The sequence below is a fragment of the Salmo trutta genome, chromosome 1, assembly GCF_901001165.1.
Source record: "Salmo trutta chromosome 1, fSalTru1.1, whole genome shotgun sequence".
Classification (NCBI taxonomy): domain Eukaryota; kingdom Metazoa; phylum Chordata; class Actinopteri; order Salmoniformes; family Salmonidae; genus Salmo; species Salmo trutta.
Window position 1 is genome coordinate 73,797,888 of NC_042957.1, and position 20,000 is coordinate 73,817,887.

General features: G+C 44.9%; 1 protein-coding gene across 1 annotated transcript in view; it reads right to left on the reverse strand.

Annotated features, from left to right (window-relative positions):
• LOC115198562 (cAMP-dependent protein kinase type I-beta regulatory subunit-like) overlaps positions 1-20,000 on the reverse strand; it is a 98,696-nt gene that overhangs the window by 28,499 nt on the left and 50,197 nt on the right. Inside the window, exon 5 of the mRNA XM_029760626.1 lies at positions 16,793-16,914. Within this exon, the coding sequence (XP_029616486.1) occupies positions 16,793-16,914 (122 nt within the window). The remainder of the gene's footprint in view (positions 1-16,792; positions 16,915-20,000) is intronic.

Sequence of the window (20,000 nt, forward strand, 5' to 3'; positions counted from 1 at the left end):
TTGAGAGGATAAGGATGAGAAAAAGAGAGAGGAAGAAGAGAGAGAGGAGAGGAGAAGAGGAGAAGAAGGAGAGGAGAAGAGAGGAAGAAGAGAGGAGAGAAGGAGAGGAGAGGAGAGGAGAGGAGAGGAGAGGAAGAGGAGAGGAGAGGAGAGGAGAGGAGGAGGAGAGGAGAGGAGAAGGAAGGAGAGGAGAAGGAAGGAGGAGGGGGGCATTAGAGGATTAAGATCCCAAATGCTAAAGGAGACCAAATTGTAAGAGAGTTCTATGAGAGAGAACAGAGGTCTCTGAACACAGAGACAAACTGTAAAGAACAAGGACAGTTTTTACACACTAATGAACAGGCCCATCCAGTATGCCCCAGAGACCACTATCTCATATATACCACCCATGAGCTGAGCTCCCTAGATACAGCACAGTATTAACTATGAGCTGAGCTCTCTAGATACAGTACAGTATTAACTATGAGCTGAGCTCTCTAGATACAGTACAGTATTAACTATGAGCTGAGCTCTCTAGATACAGAACAGTATTAACTATGAGCTGAGCTCTCTAGATACAGAACAGTATTAACTATGAGCTGAGCTCTCTAGATACAGAACAGTATTAACTATGAGCTGAGCTCTCTAGCACAGAACAGTATTAACTATGAGCTGAGCTCTCTAGATACAGAACAGTATTAACTATGAGCTGAGCTCTCTAGATTCAGTACAGTATTAACTATGAGCTGAGCTCTCTAGATACAGTACAGTATTAACTATGAGCTGAGCTCTCTAGATACAGCACAGTATTAACTATGAGCTGAGCTCTCTAGATTCAGTACAGTATTAACTATGAGCTGAGCTCCTCTAGATACAGTACAGTATTAACCATGAGCTGAGCTCTCTAGATACAGTACAGTATTAACTATGAGCTGAGCTCCCTAGATACAGTACAGTATTAACTATGAGCTGAGCTCCCTAGATACAGTACAGTATTAACCATGATCTGAGCTCTCTAGACACAGAACAGTCTTAACTATGAGCTGAGCTCTCTAGATACAGTACAGTATTAACTATGAGCTGAGCTCCATAGATACAGTACAGTATTAACCATGATCTGGAGCTCTCTAGGACACAGAACAGTATTAACTATGAGCTGAGCTCTCTAGATACAGTACAGTATTAACTATGAGCTGAGCTCTCTAGATACAGCTACAGTATTAACCATGAGCTGAGCTCTCTAGATACAGAACAGTATTAACTATGATCTGAGCTCCCTAGACACAGAACAGTATTAACTATGAGCTGAGCTCTCTAGACTACAGCACCAGTATTAACTATGAGCTGAGCTCTCTAGACACAGAACAGTATGTCTTCAATAAACATTGGGATGTCCTCATTTATGAACCCCTGGCCAACAGGAAGAGGAGAGGATGAGTTATTTTTATTTGACCTTTATTTAACCAGGTAGGCCAGTGAGAACAAGTTCTCATTTACAACTGCGACCTGGCCAAGATAAAGCAAAGCAGTGCGACCACAAACAACACGAGTTACACATGGAGTAAACAAGCGTACAGTCAATAACACAATATAAAAAATGAAAGTCTATATACAGTGTGTGCAAATTTATTTATTTATTTATTTGACCAGGTAAGTTGACTAAGAACACATTCTAATTTCAGCAACAACCTGGGGAATAGTTTCAGGGGATAGGAGGGGGGATTGAATGAGCCAATTGTAAGCTGGGGATGATTAGGTGGCCGTGATGGTATGAGGGCCAGATTGGGAATTTAGCAGGACACCGGGGTTAACACCCCTACTCTTACGATAAGTGCCATGGGATCTTTAATGACCTCAGAGAGTCAGGACACCCGTTTAACGTCCCATCCAAAAGATGGCACCCTACACAGGGCAGTGTCCTGGGGCATTGGGATATTTTTTAGACCAGAGGTAAGAGTGCTCCTACTGGCCCTCCAACACCACTTCCAGCAGCATATGGTCTCCCATCCAGGGACTGACCAGGACCAACCCCCACTTAGCTTCAGAAGCAAGCCAGCAGTGGGATGCAGGGTGGTATGCTGCTGGCAAATGGCATGAGGAGGTAAGGCAATACATAGGCCATAGTAGCAAGGTAATTACAATTTAGGCAGATTAACACTGGAGTGATAAATGAGCAGATGATGATGTGCAAGTAGAGATACTGGTGTGCAAAAGAGCAGAAAAGTAAATAAAAACAATATGGGGATGAGGTAGGTAGATTGGGTGGGCTATTTACAGATGGACTATGTACAGCTGCAGCGATCGGTTAGCTGCTCAGATAGCTGATGTTTAAGGTTAGTGAGGGAAATATAAGTCTCCACCTTCAGCGATTTTTGCAATTCATTCCAGTCATTGGCAGCAGAGAACTGGAAGTGAAGGCGGCCAAAGGAGGTGTTGGCTTTGGGGTGACCAGTGAGATATACCTGCTGGAGCGCGTGCTACGGGTGGGTGTTGTTATCGTGACCAGTGAGCTGAGATAAGGCAGAGCTTTACTTAGCATTAGACTTATAGATGACCTGGAGCCAGTGGGTCTGGAGACAATATGTAGCGAGGGCCAACCGACTAGAGCATACAGGTCGCAGTGGTGGGTGGTATAAGGGGCTTTGGTAATAAAACGGATGGCACTGTGATAGACTGCATCCAGTTTGCTGAGTAGAGTATTGGAAGCTATTTTGTAGATGACATCGCCGAAATCGAGGATCGGTAGGATAGTCCAGTTTTATGAGGGTAAGTTTGGCGGCGTGAGTAAAGGAGGCTTGTTGCGAAATAGAAAGCCGATTCTAGATTTGATTTTGGATTGGAGATGTTTAATATGGAGTCTGGAAGGAGTCTAACCAGACACCTAGGTCAGAACCGTCCAGGGTAGTGATGCTAGTCGTGCGGGGCGGGTTGCCGGCAGCGAACGGTTGAAAAGCATGCATTTGGTTTTACTAGCGTTTAGAGCAGTTGGAGGAGTGTTGTATGGCATTGAAGCTCGTTTGGAGGTTAGTTAACACAGTGTCCAAAGAAGGGCCAGATGTATACAGAATGGTGTCGTCTGCATAGAGGTGGATCAGGGCAGAGGGAGGGAGGGGAGGAAGAGTTGGGAGGGAAGGGGAGGGAGGGGGTAGCGAGAGAGAGAGAGAGAGAGACAGAGGGGGATTGGGGAAGGTAGACAGAAGGACAGAGAGAGAGAAAGAGAGGGGAGAGAGGAGAGAGAGAGCGAGAGAATGAGAGAGAGAGACAGCGAGAGAGAGAGACAGAGAGAGACAGCGAGAGAGAGACAGCGAGAGAGAGAGAGCAGGTCCACCTAATGACAGGCAGACAACATCCATCACTCTGCTAAATACTAACCTCCAGGAGAGATCACTGGGTAGATAGCACTGGTGTGTATGTCAGTCTGAGACCAAAGAAACAAACCCAACACAGAACATCTCTCTCTCACACACACACACACACACACACACACACACACACACACACACACACACCACACACACACACACACACAACACACACACACACACGCAACGTGCACACAAACAAGCACACACACACTCATGTACGCATGCAAACACACGCAAAGTGCACACACAAGCACACACACATAATTTCCGAATGCAAGGGGTCAGTTTGCGTGTGACATGTCGAAATTTAGTGGCTCAGAAGCAGGAAGTAATGACTGCTGAACAAACACAGGGGATAGACAAAGAAAGAGGGATGCAGGGAGGAGGAGAGGAGGAGAGAAGAGAAAGGAGATACTTTGAGTTACTTGTTCACACGAGGCCACCCAGCACTCAGTGTCTGCACTGTCTCACCTTTTTAGCCTGTACCCACACACACACACACACACACACACACACACACACACACACACACACACACACACAGTCAGATGACTTACAGAGCACTTTAGGGGACATAGCCAGTGGTAGACAACAAAGAGCCTATCCCTACATGAACTATCTTATTGCTGACAGTGTAATACCCTCAAGAGCAATGATATGATGGTAGCTGCTGCTGCTGCTATGAGGAAGGAAGACAAATAACCATATGATATGAAAGTCTGTCTGGATGGGAATAACATCAGTGTGGGTGTTTTTTTAGGGAGTGACGTGGCGGCTGCGTCCCAAATAGTGGGGTCCACAGTGTGTCCAAAACACGACCTCATCGTAATCACTGAGAGAATAATCACTGTAGTACACATTTCCACTAAGCTATATTGATTTACAGTCCTGAGTAGCATAGTGTATGTGTGTACCAGGGCCATAGATACATACAGTATGAGGACACCAAGGTTCGAACCTCAGAAAACAAATGTTTTGGGGAACTCAGTCGGGTCTCAACTTACTGTTGAGAGTTAGAATAGTAGAATACACAAGGTTCCATTTTAAAACTTGGTTGTGCATCAGCCGTTTTCCTCTTGTTATATGTCACTCACTGACAGTCACTCAATTAGCCCATGTCAGTTAAAGGTAGACTCAGTGATATGATGTAGAAGCAGAAAGTAAACAGCATACTGGGTCAATTTCTGCAACAACAGAGTGTTGAAGCTTGAGGCTCAACTTCTCAGCTGTTTTGGTCCGCTGGCTACCATGCTGTGAACAGTGTGAAGTGAATCACTGCAAATGTGCAGATACTGTGGTGTCTTGCATCTCGCTCATCTCAATATCTGCAGTGCTGCTCGTGGCTAGGTCATTTCTCTGAGTCTACCTTTATTAGATTGGTAAATTAGTCTAGTTAGTCTAGCCAGCTATCTAAACTTGTAGTAATCATGGCCGAATTACCGACCGGGCACGTGCCCAGGGGCACTGACCTCGAGGGGGCCCACGTTGATTTTGTTAGTCACTCTCATTCAGATATCATATTAACATGACATAATAGCAAAGTGTGTGGAATTGCAAGAAATTAGCTTTTAAAACTGCAAAAGAATTGTCCCCACCCCATGGCAAATTGTGTAAAATTGCAGGAAATTTGCTGTAAAACTGCAACAAAAAAAGGTTCTGTAAAGCAAACTTATTTGTTTAACTTTTGAAAAAGGGATACTTCAGGATTTTGGCAATGAGGTGCTTTATCTACTTCCCCAGAGTCAGATGAACTCATGGATACCAGTTTACGCCTCCAGTATGAATCCTGTATGAAGGAAGTTAGAGGTAGTTTTGCCAGCCCACAGTGGAGGTGTCATAATACCCATAAAACCTAGCGGTCAAACAGGGAAATGGTTCCAATCGTTTTTCAATTCATAGGGGATTTAGAAACACTTAAATAAGGGCTGTGTTTCGTGTAGGCTTATTTATTACTACATTTAGCTAACATTAGATAGTTAATCAAGAGATTCTTACCTTTGCCACGATTTGGCAGTCTCGTCCAGATCATCATGGCATTTATAGTTCTTTATGATAGCCACATTAGCAGCTAATTAGCGTTTCATTTATTGGGAGTTTATAAAGGCGAATATATTGATAAGTCACCTTGTCAGGGAAAGATTTACAAGGTAATCAAAATGTCACGCCAGGGTAAGCCAACATGTAACAGACATTATTTTAACTGTCTCTAAAATCCCCTATGGGAATAGTGGAAAAACGATTGGAACCATTTCCCTGTTTGACCGCTAGGTTTTATGGGTATTATGACTCATACTGTGGTACTCTATGCTAACTAGCGTTAGTGCAATGACTGGAAGTCTATGGTATCTACTAGCATGCTAGCAGTTACCATAGACTTCCAATCATTGTGCTAACTCTAGTTAGCAACCTCCTTCAAACTGCACTCAGAAACATAAATATTATATAAATTCATCTGACTCCATTTAATAAAATATAATTTCTGCTAACAGATCCCGTATTAAATGTTATTTTCTTGTTAATGTGTAGCGGCTAATTGTATAGCTAATAGGATATATGTTTGTTACTGAGGTGAATGAAGTGATAATGGCTGGGGTCATTTTTTTCTGTTATAATTGTTCTGTTTTTACCAAGCCCCTCGACCCCACCTCACTAAGACCCAGACTGGCTACGGCCCTGGTGTGTTTGTGTGATCTGTGTGTGTGTCAGCGGCATCGCCTCCTGAACAGTGAGAGGCGTCTACACCCCTCCTATCCTTTGGTGAGGCGTAGTCTTCTTCCCAGCCACCGCCTGACAGCCTGTGTATAGGCTGGTTTGTACAGTGTGAGAAGAAATGTAAACACGCCACTTTTCATTAAGGCCCTATTCCCTCTCTCCTCTTGTTTGGGGTGCGTGAAAAGAAAGTGATGTCTTTATCCCACATGTTTTTTAATCCCTCATAAGCACCATTTAATTAGTGATTGGGGGGTTTGTCTTTTGGCAGAGAGAGAGACCACAGAAAGAGAGAGAAAGAGAAGAAGGGAAAGGGAGGAAGAGCGAGAGAGAGAGAGAGAGAGAGAGAAGGAGGTAGAGAAAGAGGAGGAGAGAGAGAAGGATTAGAGGACTTTTTCAAATGAAGAAAGGATAGTTGTCAGGGCTTATCTAAGCATCGGTGAGAAAAAACTAAGGGATGAGATGAAAGTATGACAAATGATAGGTTGCAACAACAACATCAAGATATGATGTGGTATACCCCCAACCCCTCAGCCTCTCCTCTGCCTTCCATCTCTCCCTCTTGCTCTTTAGCTCATCCCTCCTTTCCTCTCCCTCTCTCCCTCTCTCTCTCTCTCTCCCTCTTTCTGTGGCTGGGTCTGACTTTCCCAGAGCAGGGCGGTTGTCTGGTGGAATGTGGCTCTGCTGAGTTTCACACAGGGTCAGGAGAGCCAGCCTCCAGGGAGGGAGCAAGAGAGGGAGAGGGAGGGAGAGCGAGAGAGAGAGAGAGAAGAAGAAGAGAGTGATGGATAAATATAACATATATAGCGATACTGACGACTCCAGACAGAGAGAGAGAGAGAGAGAGAGAGAGAGAGAGGGAGAGCGAGTGATCAAAAAAGAAGAAGGGAGGGATAAATATACAGAACAGTACTATAATACAGAAAGATGTTGATTGTAAAACATGCAGGTATCAGGTATTTAAGACTTTTTAATGCCAATTGGAATTGAATTTAATACCAATTTTGAGGTCTGTGAGCATCACACACCTGCCAATATTCCTCAACAGAAATGAGCCCATGTTGGTGAAAAGTAGTATTTTTAGGGTTGGCTCTTTCACCAAAGGCTATAGCCTAGCTCATATTAGGCAGGTGTGCTATTTTATCAATAAGTATAATCCTATAGCCTTACCGTTGTAGTAGCAAAGTGGCTAGGCTATAGATGTCTGAAGCATGGGGTTGCCCATATTAACTGTACCTGTACATAGCTCATCTGTAAATAGCCCATCCAATCTACCTCATCCCCATACTGTATTTATTTATTTTGCTCCTTTGCACTCCAGTATCTCAACTTGCACATTCATCTTCTGCACATCTACCATTCCAGTGTTTAACTGCTATATTGTAATTATTTTGCCACCATGGCCTATTTATTGCCTTACCTCTCTTATCCTACCTCATTTGCACATGCTGTATACAGATTTTTCTACTGTATTATTGATTGTATGTTTGTTTATTCCATGTGTAACTCTGTGTTGTTGTATGTGTCGAACTGCTTTGCTTTATCTTGGCCAGGTTGCAGTTGTAAACGAGAACTTGTTCTCAACTGGCCTACCTGGTTAAATAAAGGTGAAATAAAAATAAATAAAATAAAAAGGCAACCCCAATGGATTAATCAATAGCTAGATCACAAAGTCTGTAATCAGAATTTTGGCTACGATACTAACACCAGCTTAGTGTAATGATGCTCAATACCATACCAATCAACTGCTCAACAGGCAACAGGCAACAACAGAACCTTGTTAAGCTGACTCAGGTGTGCTTGAGCAGGGCTGGATGAAATGCCTGCACACCCAGTGGCCTAGCTCTTCAGATGGAGAGTTGACCACATGTGTTTTATACAGTAACAGTGCTGTGTATTTTACTTCAAGGCATTCTTTCACAGTGGTATGGATGTTAGAGTAGGGCTGGAACAAACGTCTCCACACCCAGTAGCTCTCCTGGAGGTGTTATGCTATGACATCAGAACATTAGCCTACAACCAAATAGTCTAATCAAATAATTCCTTCATTCAGTGAATCAGGTATCAAATGGCTATGCTTTGAAGCAAGGTAGCTAAGCAGGAGGGCTCTACACTGTCTTTTTCCAGTGCCAAGTAAGACAGGAAATAAGTTAGCTGTTTCATCTAATATATTCAGGAAATGCATTATGGATATTTGGATTTGCACCATGTCAAAATAGGATCCAGAATAATGTGTTTGGCTCTTTAGAGATGAATTTGCACATGTTTTGTGTGCTATGCCTGTGCTACATCATTTAGCACCTGAGGAAGTGGGAACTCAAAACACATTAGCTAGATTGCTAACTGTAAATATGATATTTACTGCTAGATAGCCATGCAATTGATCTAACAGTACAGGCCTATATAGGCTACTTGATGTATTCACTGCTCCATTCTGCTGGAGCATCATCTCAAATACTAGTTCTGAGAAACTAACCAAAACGTCACTGACTAACATTGGTTCAATTATTTGAATTCCATTTCAGATAGTTTTTTTTGCTGTTAGCTCAATGTGCACATTGACCTGCAGTTTCTCTTTGGGGCGGCAGGTAGCCTAGTGGTTAGAGCGTTGGGCCAGTAACTGAAAGGTTGCTAGATCAAATCCCCGAGCCGACAAGGTAAAAATCTGTCGTTCTTCCCCTGAACAAGGCAAGCTAACCCACTGTTCCTAGGCTGTCATTGTAAATAAGAATGTGTTCTTAACTGACTTGCAAAGTTAAATACAAATAAATACAATTCTCTAGAGTTAATCAGATCATGCCCGAACTGTGTGATGGAGTTGTAGTTTCCAACAGGCCAATGTTCTACGTAGTTTAGTGCAGAAAATGTGATAATTAACTACAATTACCATAATCCATTGCGTGACTACTTGTCCGGACTGTGTATCTTTTACGCCTGCTACATAAGAGACATAAAAATTCATGATCAAGAGGGGAAACATAGAGAGCAGTTGCTTCGAGAGGTAAGTCTACCTGAAAATACATGATCTAAGTGATTGATAGTTGGTATTCAGCAGTCATAAAGTATGCCTCATTTACTTTGAACTACTGAGATAGTGATTGTTGTCAGACAGCATAGGCAGCAGCTCTATAGAGATGAGATGACTTGGAATGAAATAATAAAGTCATCAAATAAACAAATGTAATATACACAACTGAAATATTTTAAAGTAATGTGAATAAATGGTGGTTAATAAGTGATAATGGGCAGTCACTATCTTCATTGGACTTTTATTCATAGTTTTATTCTGTGTTGTTACAGCATTACAACCCACATAGCGCATAACGCATTTAAAGTAAAAAAATAAATATTGAAACCGAAATTTAAAATATTCATAATTTTTTTATAATCTAACTGAAACCTTTTCAAATTGAATTTAAGACATTTTAAGACTTATTAAGGCCTTTAAATCAGATAAATGAATTGAATACTTTTTAAGACTGTTTAAGGACCCGCGGACACCCTGGCATGGGATACCCATGCTCTCACCCATGAGAAAGGAATGAAAGAGTGACTCAGACAGATGATATAAAAGACAGGAGGCCTGGAAGTCCCTCTGAAATTAAACCAGTGAGAAATACAGGGTTTTTTCGGATTTCAATGGGAAATTTCCCCTATTCTTTTCCTGGGGCTTTAGAAATGACACCAGATGCCTGTTCCCGTTTAAAAAGGGCCATGTTCTCAGTGGGGTCCTGATCTGTCAGAGACACATAGGGACCAGAGTATACCCAGGGGGGCAGAGGAATGGACTGACTGGGCTGAGGGCCCGCTGGAGGGGAAGTCCAGAGTCAGACAAGCACTCTCTCTCTCTCTCTACAAAAACAGTCTCTTTCCTTTTTGGTTCATCTCTCTCTGTGCTTTCTGCTCTCTATGTATGTATCTCCTCTCCAGCCTGTCTCTACTATAGCTAAGGTCAGGGCCTTAGCCTACAACTGGAAGTCTAGACTTTGCAGTATGTGACCTGCCTCTCTTCTCTCTCTCACATCACCTGACCTGTAATGGAATCTAGAAACTATGACTATAACTATAGCACAGTCAATCTAGAAACAAGGTGAGGACAGCACAGTCAATCTAGAAACAAGGTGAGGACAGCACAGTCAATCTAGAAACAAGGTGAGGACAGCACAGTCAATCTAGAAACAAGGAGAGGACAGCACAGTCAATCTAGAAACAAGGTGAGGACAGCACAGTCAATCTAGAAACAAGGTGAGGACAGCACAGTCGATCTAGAAACAGGGAGAGGACAGCACAGTCAATCTAGAAACAGGGAGAGGACAGCACAGTCAATCTAGAAACAAGGTGAGGACAGCACAGTCGATCTAGAAACAGGGAGAGGACAGCACAGTCAATCTAGAAACAAGGTGAGGACAGCACAGTCAATCTAGAAACAAGGTGAGGACAGCACAGTCAATCTAGAAACAAGGTGAAGACAGCACAGTCGATCTAGAAACAGGGAGAGGACAGCACAGTCGATCTAGAAACAGGGAGAGGACAGCACAGTCAATCTAGAAACAAGGAGAGGACAGCACAGTCAGTCTGAAACAAGGAGAGGACAGCACAGTCAATCTGAAACAAGGAGAGGACAGCACAGTCAATCTAGAAACAGGGAGAGGACAGCACAGTCGATGTAGAAACAAGGAGAGGACAGCACAGTCAATCTGAAACAAGGAGAGGACAGCACAGTCAATCTAGAAACAAGGAGAGGACAGCACAGTCGATCTAGAAACAAGGAGAGGACAGCACAGTCAATCTAGAAATGAGGAGAGGACAGCACAGTCAATCTAGAAACAAGGAGAGGACAGCACAGTCAATCTAGAAACAAGGAGAGGACAGCACAGTCAATCTAGAAATGAGGAGAGGACAGCACAGTCGATCTAGAAACGAGGAGAGGACAGCACAGTCGATCTTGAAACGAGGAGAGGACAGCACAGTCGATCTAGAAACAGGGAGAGGACAGCACAGTCAATCTAGAAATGAGGAGAGGACAGCACAGTCGATCTAGAAACGAGGAGAGGACAGCACAGTCGATCTTGAAACGAGGAGAGGACAGCACAGTCGATCTAGAAACAGGGAGAGGACAGCACTGTCAATCTAGAAACGAGGAGAGGACAGCACAGTCGATCTAGAAACAGGGAGAGGACAGCACAGTCGATCTAGAAACGAGGAGAGGACAGCACAGTCGCTCTAGAAACAAGGAGAGGACAGTACAGTCGATCTAGAAACGAGGAGAGGCCAGCACAGTCGCTCTAGAAACAAGGAGAGGACAGCACAGTCGATCTAGAAACAAGGAGAGGACAGTACAGTCAATCTAGAAACGAGGAGAGGACAGCAAAGTCGATCTAGAAACAAGGAGAGGACAGTACAGTCAACCTAGAAACAAGGAGAGGACAGTGCTGCTGTGGCTCCAGTGCTGCAGGCTCATTGGTGCAGCTGGAGAGAGAGCCAAAAGGAGGGATACTTCACTGATAATACCCCTCCAGTCCTCCAGTCTCAGCTGCGCCTTACTGGGGCTTGGCTCACAGAGCTCCATGCTAGCTAGCTACCAACCACTGGGGCTATTGTTAGGGCTGAGAGAGAAAGAGAGAGGGGAAGGGGAATAAGGGGTAAAAGAGAGAGAGAGGAGGTAGAGCGAGAAGGGTAGAGATGGAGAGAGAGGTTTGGAGGGGTAGAGAGAGAGAGCGTAAGGAAGAGAGAGGGAGGTAGAGAGAGAGAGACTAAGAGGTAGAGAGAGAAGGAGAGGGGGAGAGAGAGAGAGAGAGAGGGAAAGAGAGATGAGAAGGAGAGGGGGAGAGAGGAAAGGAATGAGAGCAAGCCAAGTTTAAACAGGAGCTGAGGGTTGTGAAAGGATGAGAAACAGGAGGTGAAAACAACAGACCAAAAAAAACGACAGATGACCCCCCTCACACACACTGGTCCTCTTGGCTTGACCCTGGTGGAACCCCTTGTAAACTATGGAATTAATCAAAAGTGTGTTAGGCTGATTGACTGTCTGTCAGGTGGGGGGCCCTGCTCTAAGGGGCCCTGCTCCACACAACCACAAAGCTAGCAGTGTGACCAGCCCCCTTCTCCCAAACCCCTCACTCATTCACACTCTCCCTCAGAACACACACACGCATGCACCACGCACACAAACACACACACCTCACAACGCCCCTTTCGTCTGTCTCCTGGAGCCAATAAGGATGTAATCAGTTTTGATCTCAAACTAAGCGTCGTCTACGTCTCGGGATAATGACACATTGCCCTGCCAGGGTCCCCAGCTGATGATACGTATTCGACCTGGGCCCACAGTTGTCATCGACGTCAGGCAAGAGGAAGTATTGATATACAGCAACAAGACACTGGACTTCCATCATAGACGTTGATACACACGTAACAACAGATATACAAAGAGCACATCACACTGACACACTGACACACTGACGTAGTGACACATCACACACACTGACACAGTGACACATCACACACACTGACACAGTGACACATCACACACACTGACACAGTGACACATCACACACTGACACAGTGACACATCACACACTGACACAGTGACACATCACACACACTGACACAGTGACACATCACACACACTGACAAAGTGACACATCACACACACTGACACAGTGACACATCACACACTGACACAGTGACACATCACACACACTGACACAGTGACACATCACACACTGACACAGTGACACATCACACACACTGACACAGTGACACATCACACACACTGACACAGTGACACATCACACACTGACACAGTGACACATCACACACTGACACAGTGACACATCACACACACTGACACAGTGACACATCACACACTGACACAGTGACACATCACACACACTGACACAGTGACACATCACACACACTGACACAGTGACACATCACACACTGACACAGTGACACATCACACACTGACACAGTGACACATCACACACTGACACAGTGACACATCACACACACTGACACAGTGACACATCACACACTGACACAGTGACACATCACACACACTGACACAGTGACACATCACACACACTGACACAGTGACACATCACACACTGACACAGTGACACATCACACACTGACACAGTGACACATCACACACACTGACACAGTGACACGTCACACACACTGACGCAGTGACACATCACACACTGACACAGTGACACATCACACACACTGACACAGTGACACATCACACACACTGACACAGTGACACATCACACACTGACACAGTGACACATCACACACACTGACACAGTGACACATTACACACTGACACAGTGACACATCACACACTGACACAGTGACACATCACACACACTGACACAGTGACACATAACACACACACAGTGACACATCACACTGACACAGTGACACATCACACACACTGACACAGTGACACATCACACACATTGTCACAGTGACACATCACACACTGACACAGTGACACATCACACACACTGACACAGTGACACATCACACACACTGACACAGTGACACATCACACACACTGACACAGTGACACATCACACACACTGACAGTGACACATCACACACACTGACACAGTGACACATCACACACACTGACACAGTGACACATCACACACTGACACAGTGACACATCACACAAACTGACACAGTGACACATCACACACACTGACACAGTGACACATCACACACACTGACACAGTGACACATCACACACTGACACAGTGACACATCACACACACTGACACAGTGACACATCACACACACTGACACAGTGACACATCACACACACTGACACAGTGACACATCACACACACTGACACAGTGACACATCACACACTGACACAGTGACACATCACACACTGACACAGTGACACATCACACACACTGACACAGTGACACATCACACACTGACACAGTGACACATCACACACACTGACACAGTGACACATCACACACACTGACACAGTGACACATCACACACTGACACAGTGACACATCACACACTGACACAGTGACACATCACACACTGACACAGTGACACATCACACACACTGACACAGTGACACATCACACACTGACACAGTGACACATCACACACACTGACACAGTGACACATCACACACACTGACACAGTGACACATCACACACTGACACAGTGACACATCACACACTGACACAGTGACACATCACACACTGACACAGTGACACATCACACACACTGACACAGTGACACGTCACACACACTGACGCAGTGACACATCACACACTGACACAGTGACACATCACACACTGACACAGTGACACATCACACACTGACACAGTGACACATCACACACTGACACAGTGACACATCACACACAGTGACACAGTGACACATTACACACTGACACAGTGACACATCACACACTGACACAGTGACACATCACACACACTGACACAGTGACACATAACACACACACAGTGACACATCACACTGACACAGTGACACATCACACACACTGACACAGTGACACATCACACACATTGTCACAGTGACACATCACACACTGACACAGTGACACATCACACACACTGACACAGTGACACATCACACACACTGACACAGTGACACATCACACACACTGACACAGTGACACATCACACACACTGGCACAGTGACACATCACACACTGACACAGTGACACATCACACACACTGACACAGTGACACATCACACACACACTGACAGTGACACATCACACACACTGACACAGTGACACATCACACACACTGACACAGTGACACATCACACACTGACACAGTGACACATCACACACACTGACACAGTGACACATCACACACACTGACACAGTGACACATCACACACTGACACAGTGACACATCACACTGACACATCACACACACTGACACAGTGACACATCACACACTGACACAGTGACACATCACACACACTGACACAGTGACACATCACACACACTGACACGGTGACACATCACACACACTGACACAGTGACACATCACACACTGACACAGTGACACATCACACACACTGACACAGTGACACATCACACACACTGACACAGTGACACATCACACACTGACACAGTGACACATCACACACTGACACAGTGACACATCACACACTGACACAGTGACACATCACACACACTGACGCAGTGACACGTCACACACACTGACGCAGTGACACATCACACACTGACACAGTGACACATCACACACTGACACAGTGACACATCACACACTGACACAGTGACACATCACACACACTGACACAGTGACACATTACACACTGACACAGTGACACATCACACACTGACACAGTGACACATCACACACACTGACACAGTGACACATCACACACTGACACAGTGACACATCACACACACTGACACAGTGACACATCACACACACTGACAGTGACACATCACACACACTGACACAGTGACACATCACACACACTGACACAGTGACACATCACACACACTGACACAGTGACACATCACACACACTGACACAGTGACACATCACACACTGACACAGTGACACATCACACACTGACACAGTGACACATCACACACACTGACACAGTGACACATCACACACACTGACACAGTGACACATCACACACACTGACACAGTGACACATCACACACACTGACACAGTGACATATCACACACTGACACAGTGACACATCACACACTGACACAGTGACACATCACACACTGACACAGTGACACATCACACACACTGACACAGTGACACATCACACACTGACACATCACACACTGACACAGTGACACATCACACACTGACACAGTGAAACGTCACACACACTGACACAGTGAGACATCACACACTGACACAGTGACACATCACACACACTGACACAGTGACACATCACACACTGACACAGTGACACATCACACACACTGACACAGTGACACATCACACACACTGACACAGTGACACATTACACACACTGACACAGTGACACGTCACACACAGTGACACAGTGACACATCACACACACTGACACAGTGACACATCACACACACTGACGCAGTGACACATCACACACACTGACACAGTGACACATCACACACACTGACACAGTGACACATCACACACACTGACGCAGTGACACATCACACACACTGACACAGTGACACATTACACACACATTACACACACATTACACAAAGTCAGATTCTACAGCCACAAAGTCAAATTCTACAGCCACAAAGTCAGATTCTACAGCTACAAAGTCAGATTCTACAGCCACAAAGTCAGATTCTACAGCCACAAAATCAGATTCCACAGCCACAAAGTCAGATTCTACAGCTACAAAGTCAGATTCTACAGCCACAAAGTCAGATTCCACAGCCACAAAGTCAGATTCTACAGCCACAAAGTCAGATTCCACAGCCACAAAGTCAGATTCTACAGCCACAAAGTCAAAATTGGCTACAGAAATTAGCTTTCTGTTTTTATTTTAATGTGAAGGTTAGGCATAAGGTTAGCAGTGTGGTTAAGGTTAGGGTTCAAATCTAATTTTAAGAAGATACATTGTAGAAATAGGTGAGGTTTAGCCATATTGATGACTTTGTGGCTGCGGAAGCTAGTGACGACCAGAAAAAGACATGCGTACACACAAACACACACACTCCTGTACCTCTGTGATGATGAAGAAGTCATCTCCGGGGTCTCCCTGTACCACGATCTTCTCCCCGTCCTCAAACTGGACCGGCTCCAGAGAATCAGCTACAGTCAGACGCTCCCACTTGTCCAGAGACTCTGCAGGGGGACAAGAGGGTCAACAACAGAGACAAACACTAATATTGGGCCATACGAACATATACACACGCACACACACACACACACACACACACACACACACACACACACACACACACACACACACACACACACACACACACACACACACACACACACACACACACACCCACACACACGCACACGCACACGCACACACATTCCTATGTTGAGAGACAGGCCCTCAATGCATAAGTGTGTACTGTAGTCAGTCAATGGGTTGAGGTTTCATCACACAAAGATCTGACTATTAGATTATCCCTTTAATACACTTTGTGGGAGGAGACTGTGTGTCCAGTATGATTGGTGCTGAGTGTTAGAATGTAGGTGACTACACTTCAGTATAGGGAATATCCAATTGGCTTATTGACAGAGGGGAAATAGAAAGGCACTGACAGTGCTGATTTCTACTGGTCCCTATGCAGCAGTGTTGGGGAATAAGTGTCACGCTCTGACCTAGGAGAGCTGTGTTTTCTCTGTTTAGTTAGGTCAGGGTGTGATAGGTGGGTGGGCATTCTATGTTTTGTTTTTCTATGTTTTGGCTGGGTAAGGTTTCCAGTCAGAGGCAGCTGTCTATCGTTGTCTCTGATTGGAAGCCATACTTAGGCAGCCTGTTTTTCCCTTTGTTTTCGTGAGTAGTTGCTTTCTGTTTAGTTTGTATAACCTGACGGAACTGTTGGCTGTCATTTTGTTTATTTTGTCTCGTGTTCGTTTTCATTAAAATATAACGATGAGCACTCAACACGCTGCGCCTTGGTCTCCTCTATATGACGCCGTTACAATAAGTGTGTGTGTGTGTGAGCGTCCCCCGCTGTGCTGGCCACAGTAGATAATGGCTCCTGTTTAAACACTCATATGTAATTGGGGCAGCTCCCCTCCTTCCTACCTCACACTAATCCACTCACTCAGCAAGAGACATTACCTCCCTCCTCCCTCCCATCTCCTCCTCCTCTCCCCATCCCTCCTCCTCCTCTCCCTCCCATTCCTCCTCCTCTCCTCCCTCCTCTCCCCGTCCCTCTTCCACCTCTCCCCCTCCCTCCTCTCCTCTCCTCCTCTCCCCCCTCCCTCCTCTCCCCCATCCCTCCTCCTCCTCTCCCTCCCATTCCTCCTCCTCTCCTCCCTCCTCTCCCCGTCCCTCTTCCACTTCTCCCCCTTCCTCCTCTCCTCTCCTCTCCTCCTCTCCTCCCTCCCTCCTCTCCCCCTCCTCCTCCTCTCCCATCTCCCTCCTCTCCATCTCCTCTCCCTGTCCCTCTTCCTCCTCTCCCCCTCCCTCCTCTCCTCTCCTCTCCTCCTCCCTCCTCTCCCCCATTTTCCAAGTAAAGAGACAGGACTAACAGCTACCATTCATACTGTATGACCACATCAGGGTCTGTATACTGTGTAGCAGTACAGTAGCATTTCAGTAGTAGGCTACACAGGGCTCTGAAGGAGGGATTCAAAAGAGTGGATATTTCTAGAAGGTGAGGGTATTTTCAGGTCTTGGCTATAAAAAGGTCTTATACTTGGAAATGCGCTGAATACATTAACGCAGCATTCAGCCATATATAGTATAGTGAACCATCAATGACAACCACATTTACTAAATTTAAATCCAACCCCAATATTATTATCCAATGTGGGTTATGTGAGTTGTGTGGGTGAGCTGCGGCTCCATACCTATCCCAAAACTTAACCCTCACCTTAACCATTCCGAATGAATGCCTACACTTAACCTTTGAAATTTGACGTTTACGGACAAGCGTCTGATTCTGCAGTGGGACTGTGAGAGTTTGTTGTGTGGGCGTTATTGGCATGGGAAACATATTTTAACATTGCCAAAGCAAGTGAAGTAGATAATAAACAGAAGTGAAATAAACAATAAAAATGAACAGTAAAGATTACACTCACAAAAGTTCCAAAAGAATAAAGACATTTCAAATGTCATATTATGTATATATACAGTGTCGTAACGATGTGCAAATAGTTAAAGTACAAAATGGAAAATAAATAAACATAAATATGGGTTGTATTTACAATGGTGTTTGTTCTTCACTGGTTGACCTTTTCTTGTGGTTCTGTGCAGCTCAGTTTCCACCTCACTTTGTGGGCAGTGTGCACATAGCCTGTCTTCTCTTGAGAGCCAGGTTGAGGCCTTTCTCAATAGCAAGGCTATGCTCACTGAGTCTGTACATAGTCAAAGCTTTCCTTAAGTTTGGGTCAGTCACAGTGGTCAGGTATTCTGCCACTGTGTACTCTCTGTTCAGGGACAAATAGCATTCTAGTTTACTCTGTTTTTTTGTCAATTCTTTCCATTGTGTCGAGTAATTATCTTTTTGTTTTCTCATGATTTGGTTGGGTCTAATTGTGTTGCTGTCCTGGGGCCTCCTGTGAGGCTTCCATTTAGGTGGTTGTAGAATTTAACCGCTCTTTTCTGGATGTTGATATTAGCGGGTATCGGCCTAATTCTGCTCTGTATGCATTATTTGGTGTTTTATGTTGTACATGGAAGATATTTGGTGTTTGTCCCATTTTGTGAATTCTTGGTTGGTGAGTGAACCCCAGATCTCACAACCATGAAGGGCAATGGATTCTATAACTGATTGAAGTATTTTTAGCCAGACCCTAATTGGTATGTCAAATTTGATGTTTCTTTTGATGGCGTAAAAAGGCCCTTCTTGCCTTGTCTCTCAGATAGTTCACAGCTTTGTGGAAGTTACCTGTGGTGCTGATGTTTAGGCTGAGGTATGTATAGTTTTTTTGTGTGCTCTCGAGCAACGCTGTCTAGATGTGTCTCTCTCTCTCTCTAGACCACATGTCAAACTCATTCCACAGAGGACCGAGAGTCTGCAGGTTTTCGCTCCTCCCTTGTACTTGATTGATGAATTAAGGTCACTAATTGGTAAAGAACTCCCCTCACCTGGTTGTCTGTATTAATTGAAAGGAATAAACTAAAACCGGCAGACACTAGGCCCTCCATGGAATGAGTTAGACAGCCCTGCTCTAGACTGTTATATCACCAGGCCATAGTGAGATCCTCTAGAAGATGTTGAAGTAACTAACACAGTGGT